Source organism: Necator americanus, chromosome II (genome assembly GCF_031761385.1).
Source record: "Necator americanus strain Aroian chromosome II, whole genome shotgun sequence".
NCBI lineage: Eukaryota > Metazoa > Nematoda > Chromadorea > Rhabditida > Ancylostomatidae > Necator > Necator americanus.
In genome coordinates, this window is record NC_087372.1 from 20,473,874 (window position 1) to 20,483,894 (window position 10,021).

A 10,021-nucleotide genomic window follows, 5' to 3' on the forward strand; every position below is an offset into this window, starting at 1 on the left:
CTAATTCGTGTCCACCCAGCAATATACCGGTTCACTCACTTATGTGACTGATTGATCGAATGAATATCACATTTGTTGATGTGAATTGTCGGCAGTAGCGAAAAGTAAGAGGACCGTTTTCGGCAACGTAGATTTAATCCTAGTCTTCCTCATTCATGCAAGGGGGTGCGAATTCTAGGACCATTTGGCACATATGTATTCCCACGTGGTGCTTCTTCGCGTGGTCTCTGCCTGCTACCTTCACGGATCACAACCTAATTTCTAAATGCGCGTGAAAGGGAATTACTGGCTATATAAAAAGGGAGTGTTTGACTTGCCAACCTCCAAGCTCTCTCTTCTTGAAACCTCGGCATTCGGAACTGTATTTATGTTTTCTTGTTATGCCAACGATGTTCTCCTCTTTTCTTGTCAGGGCTCGATATATTTCTAGGCACACTACGCAAAAATTTAAAAACGAAAACAAACTGACCAGTCTCACTGACTAGCGGAGGTGGTTCACCACCTAGTCTAGTCGGTGAGACTGTCTTACAGCTTGCCACCTAAGGCGAATGAGGCCTACGCATTGTGCAGTATATTTAAGTATAGATGTATGTATAACGTTAAGGAACTGCATGTGGGGCAATCTTGTAGCTTACAGTGTGTTACAAAAGGCATAAAATCACCAGTAACTGATAAGCACTCATTTTTGGTTGTTCATGTATGGATTCCTGACGGAAATCCAGAATGTTTCCAATGTCTTCGTTGCAGATATTTCTTTCTCGTGGGCTAATATCGTGCAGTTTATTTCAAACTCAATTCCATCATCTTTCTCATTCTTCTGTCGCCCTGATGGTGTCTCCGTATTTCCACGCCTTTTACCAGCCAAATGTTCTTTGATAAGCAGGCTCGTCATCCTACCAGTTCCTCCAACATGAATGACATTGCACGTCAAGCATTTTAGCTGGTAGATTACCCCGATCTTCGCACAATCTCCACTTTTATCGAGTGGACAAACGACGCCACACTGTGATACACATTGCCTATCGTAGAGTCTATTAAAGGCATCACCCCACGAATCTGGAGTGGTACGGATTTCCGGTGGAGTATTCGTACACGGGATCATAGATTATTGAGAGAAGGGTGATTCCGTCCATTTCTATTGAGAGAAGGGTGATTGCGTCCATTTCTTCCTAAATGCCGTAGAAAGCAGCCCAGAAGATAGCTTCGAGCGTTCCGGCGCACTATTTTCCACAAGGAGTTCGAAGGAGTGCGCCAGCCTTGTGCACGCGCGCATCTTCCGGGCCGTTTTTTTACGGCAATTAGGAAGAAATGGACGGAATCACAGACCTCCCCGTAATCTACTATCCCGTGTACAAATACTCCACCTAAAATCCGCACCACCTTAGATTCGTGGTATGCTGCCATTAAGAACGAACTACCGCTTGATGCTTCTTCACCAATACAATATCAGAACAGGGCTTATCCCAGCAGTTAAGGAATCAGAAACAAAGGGAATGAACAGGGAATTCAGCCTTCATGTGAAGTCCTCACTGTTTTATTTGTCGTTCGAGATTGAGTGCTAAATTTCGATCTCATGCAACCATTTTAACAACCTACGTTTATGGCTAGTTTTGGTGATTCTTCACTTTATCTCCTGTGCACATTCACCTGTTAACACAATTGATTTGATTGAGCTGTTTTGAAAATACTGTAGACAACTGCCTTTTTCATCCCAACAGGATGAGCCGATGTTTCCTTTATCAGTATGCTTTTCAAGCTCTCCTTGAATACCTTTTCACACTTGCAATGTCAGTGTACAGTATTGTTTGAGCATTCAAATAAGGCAGCCAACAATTCCTTGGTTGCTCTCGGGTAAGTTTTACGCACTCATTTAAAATTCTAAAGCATTCAACCATTTCGGATTGCGTTGATGTCACAACGAAGCAATCATCGATATAATAGCAGTAACATGTATGGAAGGCGTTCTATAATTGGTAGTTGTATCCTGCTCATAAAGCAATTGGCAAGAACTAGAGCAAGCCTTTGTCCCAAAGAAAGAAAGAAAGAAATATCTGCTAGCAAAGCATTGGAAGCATCCTGAATTTTTGTCAAGAATCCACCCATGAGTAAAAAAAAATGAGTGCTCATCAATTAATGATGATTTTATGTCTTTCGTAACACCGTGTGAGCTGTAAGATTATCTAATATGTAGTCTCTTAATACTATCTAGACATAAGTGCTTGAGTATACTGCAGAATGCGTAGATCTCATTGGTGACAATATATACGAACGCGGTGGTTCACTAGCACAGTTACTCGGTGAGATTAGTCAGTTTTTTTTTTTTTTTTGAAGGTTTTGCGTGGTGTACTCAGAACAATATCGAAGCTTGGCAGGGTTCGAGGAGGAGTTTGATGGGATATGCATGAAATTAGAGAACTCGAACCATTTACAAGCCTTTGATAAAGACTTGTCTTGACTAGAGTTTGTCGACGTCAGGCAAACAATAAACTTTCATCTAAACCTCGTTGGCATGACAGGAGAGCATGAATATGTACATGTTTGACCTACTGTCCCTCCACAAGTTTACTTTTTCCTATTCATTCAATATCCATCAATTAACTTTGGCACAGATTTCTTTCCCACAGCAATACTTAACCTTCTTTTAGGAGACAAGTTAGCATTTTCAGGCCGATGAAATTGTTCGCAGTTTCTCAGTAAGCCAACTTTGTATTATTACAGTAAGTAATTGTGCCTACATGTTCACGCTCCACTGCCGAACTAGAACTAACTATGAGAATTCAAATAGCGCCAAGAAGGAGGCATTATGTAACTTTAATGGTGAGGCAAAATGGTTACAATATTCTGCACTTATCAAGTGAATAAATCAATCTGAACTTGGTGTAATCAAAAATTTGTTTGAAGACAGTCGGAGCTAGTGTCGAATGAATTGAGCGTTTGCTGGAAACGTTTGGAATTTCCACATCTCTTTTCATCGCATCTCACTTTTTTCCCGCGATTTGCATCGCAGTGACAGAAAAGTATTGTTGTATAGTGGTAGATAGCGTAGTATAGCTGCATAGTTGTATTGGTGCAGGGAACAAAAACATAATGAATGAAGAAGAAGTGGATTGAAGAAATAAACTTTTTACAACTATCTACTGCGTGACAAAAGGGCAGCATCTCATTACAAAACCTACGTGATGTCTAGTTTTTGACGGCGTTATGCATTGCTGCGTCAGGACTGCAATCAATGCAAGCAAAATCCATTTAGTGCATACGATTTCCACGTGATGGGCGCTTTTCAGTCCTCACGCTACATTGCTATACTTCGACGTCTCCTCTGCATATGAAAACGAGGCTGAATTCGTCCTTTAAAAAGGGAACCTGCTCCAAAATGTTATCTATGGAAAACTTTAAATTTGGGGAAGAGGAAAGACGACAAAAGTTGATAAGAAATGGGTAGTCTTGACTTCAAACTTCATAAAAATCCGCAGTCCCACGCCTTATGTTAACAGCAGCAAAGAAACGTGTCTATAAGAAAAATTCTGAGGCTTGGTATGTATTTTCTGAATGGCGTTCAAAGAACACTGCACTCTGGACTAAGTTCGTGCATAGAATATGCTTAGCATGTGTACTTACGCCAAAGCTACTGTACACAAATTCTGACATAACTCGGATGTTTGTCTACAACGGTATTGTAGACAAACCGATTATTGTAGACGATCGACCTTCTCTGATCCACGACTTTTGCACGCGAAATACAACAGATGGCAGTCGGTTGGCTGCAGCTGAATGAGCTACTAGTAAATATATTAACACTAGCTTGGTGTGCCCGGTCCCGGTCATAATCGCTGTCCCCGAATATATTGACAGTATTCGAAATGATAGGCCCGCCTACGCCTGACATCAGTCTTCTGCTGGTGCTTGCTTCCAGTGCCTTTACTGATTCCGATAGACATTGGAGTTGGAAAGAAGGTCCAACGGTATATAGTCTGCAACGAAAACCATTAAGGTCACTAAGACAACATAGCAACATGCCTGATTATTTGCGGCTGCATGAAAGACTTCTGTTTATATTTGTAATCAAATGTTCCTGCACTTCGATGGAAGTAGAACTTATGATTAGAAAGTTGATTATACTTTTCTTGTGTCCTAAGAAAACGGATGTTTACGTTTTCTAGGTGTTCCATGACATCCATGTAATTGTAACAAGCCAACCATTGTTTTAACCAACCAACCATTGTTTTCAAATACAGTTTATATCCTGAGCAGCAAAGAAGCTGAACTAATCTCTTGGAAAGTAATCATTCATGCATGTACCAGTTCACACTAACGACGTGATAACGATTATAAATAGGCTCCAATTAGCGTCCGTTCGTTCTATATGTCGAGTTTGTTAATTAAGAGTAGCTTGAAGGTAGCGTTCGGGGGCAAGGTCAAGTGCGGTACACAATCCTCCCCCACTCCCTTCTCCTTCTCTTTAACATAGTCGCTCATGTGGCCATTCAGCAATAAGCAAAAATAGAATGTAATAAAAAATTAAACAGTTGAAAAATTGATAAATAAATGCAAACAAAAATAAAATATACAACTAACAGTAGGTTAAATAAACACGAGTAATAAACAATAAAAGTAAATTTAAAGCATTTATTCGCAACTTGGCGCTGATTTTAGCGATCAACACTGAATCTGATTGGTAATGAGAGCATAGTTGGTGCGGATTCTGCTAGGTTGAAATAATCATTTATAACTCAATGCAGCAGAAAATTAGAGAGCCAGATGACGACGGATGATTCATAGATGGAGAATTATGCTGTTCAAATAGATAAATTGGTGTTCTTAGAGTCCATCTAGTTTTGTTTTTGAAAGCTAGTTGAGAAAAGCAGGGAATTTTAGCAGATTTTCCCGTATTTTTCTCAATAAAATTGCAAGGGAACGAAGAGGAATGTTAATATATTTAAACGAGAACCTTGCAGGAAATAGTCCCATCTATAAATTGCAAATTGCATACGTTTTTATAATCCACTTGCTGAGTTGTTGGACTTTGTTCGAAGTCACACACATACCTGATATCTAATGTATCTTGGCATTTATTGATTTGATGCGCAGACAAAAATCCGAATTTTGGCAGTTTTCCTCGCTTTGCGGCTACGGTAGTCCGATTAAAAGCGGCACCCCACGAATCTGAGGTGGTGCAAATCTCAAGTGGAGTATTCTTATAAGAGATAGTAGATTATGAAGAGGAGGACGATTCCGTCCATTTCTTACTAATTGCCGTAAAAAACCGGAAGATTCGGCGGGCAAGGCACAAGGCTGGCGCGCTCCAGTCGAGCTCCTTATAGAAAATAGTGCACCAGAACGCCCAAAGCCGTGTCTTCCGGGCCGTTTTTTGCGGCAATTAGGAAGAAATGGACCGAATCACTCCCCTCTCCATAATCTACTATCTCTTATAAGAATACTCCACCTGAATTCTGCACCACCTCAGATTCGTGGGGTGATGCCTTTAATCGGACTACCGTAGCCGCAAAGCGAGGAAAACTGCGAAAATCCGGATTTTTGTCTACGCATCAAATCAATAAATGACAAATTACATTAAATATCGGGATCAGACCAGATACTTCCGACCATACAAAGCCGCTTTTTGCTCAAACGCAGAAGATCTTATGGCAGAGTTGATGGTGTAGAAAGGGTTCATCGAGTATTTAATGTACGTTTCGTACATTTCCTGAAAATAACTGTTTTGAGTAGGGAGAATCAATGACTTTTATTATTCTGAATACGAGAGGCATCACCCCACCAATCTGAGGTGGTACGGATTTCAGGTGGAGTATTCATATACGGGATCGTAGATTATGGAGAGAAGGGTGATTCCGTCCATTTCTTTCTAACTGCCGTAAAAAACGGCCCGGACGATACGGCTTCGAGCGATCCGGCGTGCAATCTTCTACAACGAGTTCGATTGGAGCGCGCCAGCCTTGTGTATGCGCCACATCTTCTGGGCCGCTTTTTACGGCAATTAGGAAGAAATGGACGGAATTACCCCCTCTCCATAATCTACTATGTTTGTATCTCCGTATGCCAATACTCCACCTGAAATCCGTACCACCTTAGATTCGTGGAGTGATGCCTTTAAACAACCCGCAGAAATCTTTTGAAAAGTCAAGAAGAACTCTAAACTGCAAATTTTTATTCCTCCAAGTGTCCTTGTTCTCCCCGAAGCTAGCTGGGAAAAAATCCAAAAATAAAAAAATCACTATTTCTCTGAACTAGGTTTCCAAAAAAGTAGGACAGATAGAAACACAAAGTATTACTCAAATCTCTGCAACCCTGCAAGATTGCTCTGCGTGAGTTTTACTGTAAATGACGTTATTCAGCGACTCGTGCATCCTAGTTTACACTTATTTTACCTCTATTTCGTGTTGCCCAGTAGGATCGCTAATTTTTCGACAAAAGACGAAAAAGACGCGGATCCGCGACGAAAAAACGAAAAAAAGACGGAAAAGAACGCGGATTTTTCGTATTTTTTTTTTCATAATTCGCATCAATTTGATCTTTATTACGGGATCCGTACATCAGTAGATTCGTGAGCGCGAGCTCTACCGATTGAATATAATCAGAACTTTCAAGACCTACCAAGGAAACACTTTTTGAAAAAATTACCTACCGGTACACATTACCAAGGCTGAGTCCGAGATAATTGCGATACGAGGATATACGATACAAGGATATACGATTTTTGCGTGAACATATTTTTTGAAAAATGAAATGATAGTTACATATTCGTAATCTACATACTTTTGCGAGCAATTTGATATCTCTCACAGCTATAATTCCATGACCCTGAAGATTTTCTAAATTTGACTAAAGTGACATGTCTCAACTCTAAGAACGACCGACATTACCAGCTTAAAAATTTCACAAAATCTGCAAAAAAAGACTACTTGTTGTAGGATGACCTTGTCTCTTGATTTTCCAGCTCTACAGAATTTTCTGTTTTTTTTTGCAGCTAAAGTCACAACTTCGGTGTTTTGCATTCCTTATTCTGATTTTTGACAGTTCGTAAATCGCTAACAAACTAGGTTTGCCATCTGTCTACATAATACAATAGAAAGCAGTCTTTGTCCTGTGATTTGTTACGATTTTTCCTCTAATATGTCTCAGCTGCGGTCAGTTTTTAATCTGCAAAGATATAGAACTTTTCATGTGTCTTCGCAGAAAGCCTATTTTTTGCGATTTCTTGGAAGTTTCTTGATTCTTAGTTTCTCTATGGAAGGTTACTGTCATCTAGGCACGCTGACTCACCAGATACCTTAGGACACACATCTAGTTACGGCTGTGTTACCGGGGTGCGTGTAAAGAGGGTCCCGGCGGAATTTTCAGCATGCCCCGGTCATGCCTCGTCAGAGCAATTAGCGATGGTGTGTGTCCTAAAGAGATTCACTTTCGTTGGCACCTAAATAACTGACTCTGCTCATCAACCGTTAATCATACGCTGCATCAACGGCTAGGATATAATTCACTATATACTAAATTGTCTTTGAGAATCAGACACATTCACTGCAATTTTGTGACGTGAGGTGATCTCAATTTTGTAATCGTACCAGAAGCAAGAGAAATCCTCACGTGAAATATGAGATAAGGATGTATCTGATAGCTTCAAACTACGTGCATAAAAATTTTCTTTGAAACGTAATATTCCAGCCCTTAAAAATAACGGTAATGAGAATTATCGTTATCCTGTAACTCCCAAGTTTTTTTTAGCTTAATTTATTCCTGAACTTCTGCATCTCTGACTTCTTGGAACTTACAGGAAAAAAAGAGTTCAAATTTGGTAAGATTTCTAGACTTTCTGAAGGAGATATAAAGGCAAACTCATTCCCTTTCTTTATTAGAATACCATACAAATCCCATGTACTTCTATCTAACACTATTATTGTTCGACTTATTCGGTAATTTCGACAGCTCACACCACTCTCCTTTGCATACTTCCTTGTAACTGCGCAGTTTTCTGCGTCTCTGTGGCTAGAAGAACATCTAATACGGTTGTCTGCGTCTTCATGAACGACTGGAGCGTGACCTCTTTGAGGTATGCTCGCTTATCCGCCGGCATATCCACTGGGTACGCTATGTCTCGGAGGCATTCGCGGAGAATCCGCCGGGACCCTCTTTACCGTTCCCCGTGTTACCGCACTGACTACTAAATTTGAAAAAAATAGAATAACTTCAGAGAAGAATTTTTTTTTCACAGAACAAAATCTTTCGAGATAGTCGTGCTTTATTCCTATTCTTTATTCTCTCTATTCTTCTTACTGAGCTGCTAATCTTTGATTCAATTCTGAATTCAGAATTTAGCATTTCTGGTAGTTGTATTCAGATTTGTACTTCAGTGATTCTTCATTTTACTTCGTCATTCGTTTGCTCCATTCCAGTCATCGTAGAAAGATTCGTTTAAACATAATTAGTTCTTTGAATTGATGGCTTTACTTCAATTTCAAACAGCAAAAAATGTAGGTGAAAGGAAAAAAAGTTAACTGAATAAAAAGGGAATAAATCAAACAATTCTGAAGAACATCGCCCTGTAGGTAAAGCATTCTTCTCTGTAGTTATTCTATTTTTTTCAAACGTAGTAATCAATGCGGTAACACAGCCGTAACTCGATGTGTGTCCTAAAGTATCTGGTGAGTCAGCGTGCCTAGATGACAGTAACCTTCCATAGAGGCTGAAGTAGTTCGTGATGAAAATTTGAAAAATACAGAATTTTTTGAAATTGACACCACTCGGTAGATCTCTTTCTACTTAAAATACATATCCACTTGATATGTTAAGAAACTTCCAAGAAATCGCAAAAAATAGGATTTCTGCGAAGACACATGAAAAGTTCTATCTTTGCAGATTGAAAACTGACCGCAGCTGAGAAATACTAGAGAAAAATTGGTAACAAATCACAGGACAAAGACTGCTTTCTATTGTATTATGTAGACAGATGGTAAACCTAGTTTGTTAGCGATTTACGAACTGTCAAAAATCAGAATAAGAAATGCAAAACACCGAATTTGTGACTTTAGCTGCAAAAAACAGAAAATCATGTTGATCTGGAAAATCAGAAGATAAGGGCATGCTACAACAAATAGTTTTTTTTGCAGATTTTGTGAAATTTTTAAGCCGGTAATGTCGGTCGTTCTTAGAGTTGAGACATGTCACTTTAGTCAAATTTAGAAAATCTTCAGGGTCACGGAATTATAGCTGTGAGAGATATCAAATTGCTCGCAAAAGTATGTAGATTACGAATATGTAACTATCATTTCATTTCTCGAGAAATATGTTCACGCAAAAATCGTATATCCTTGGGGCGCAATTATCTCGGACTCAGCCTTGGTAATGTGTACTGGTAGGTAATTTTTTTCAAAAAGTGTTTCCTTGAGAGGTCTTGAAAGTTCTAATTACATTTAATCTGTAAAGCTCACGCTCACGAATCTATTGTTGTATAGATGCCATAATAAAGATCAAACTGGGGAGAATTATGAAAGAAAAGACGAAAAAGAGACGGGTGCGTACGCGTAGGTACCCGCAGCCTCCGTGACAACCTATCCTTAGGGGAAACGACTGGCAACGGCTATCGTTAATTGCTCTGCGCAGCAGTTAATAGCGTCAGCAGAGCATTGCGCTGCGTTCGCCTTATGCCCCGACCATCACATCGTCCATCTTCGGCCACCATCGTCTAAGGTGCGAAACATGCCTCGCAGGAGCACGTTATCTTTGATATTGTTTCTTTACGCAATATCGATCGTACGTATAAAGATACATCAAACGATTGCACACGAAATCCCAGAAATAGGAAATAGTAGTGTTTTATTTATGTAAAACAAACAAATCGAAACTTTTACAAACTGCTACAGTATCTCACATGGATTAAGTAGTCCGTATAAATATAAATATACATCTATCTCTTCTATATAGTTTTTTCTCAACATTTTGAAAAGTTCGACTTTCAATGAACCTCGGCATAGTTGAATGTAGCATGGAGTTTGATATGCTGTACATG

General features: G+C 39.6%; 1 protein-coding gene across 1 annotated transcript; it reads right to left on the bottom strand.

The window, feature by feature from the left end:
* Positions 1-679: 679 nt before the first annotated feature.
* RB195_018680 (uncharacterized protein) lies at positions 680-1,102 on the bottom strand (the record flags this gene model as incomplete). The annotated part of the gene is made up of 1 exon (XM_064186231.1): positions 680-1,102. The coding sequence occupies one exon, from the start codon at positions 1,100-1,102 to the stop codon at positions 680-682; it is 423 nt and encodes a 140-aa protein (XP_064042112.1).
* Positions 1,103-10,021: the final 8,919 nt, after the last annotated feature.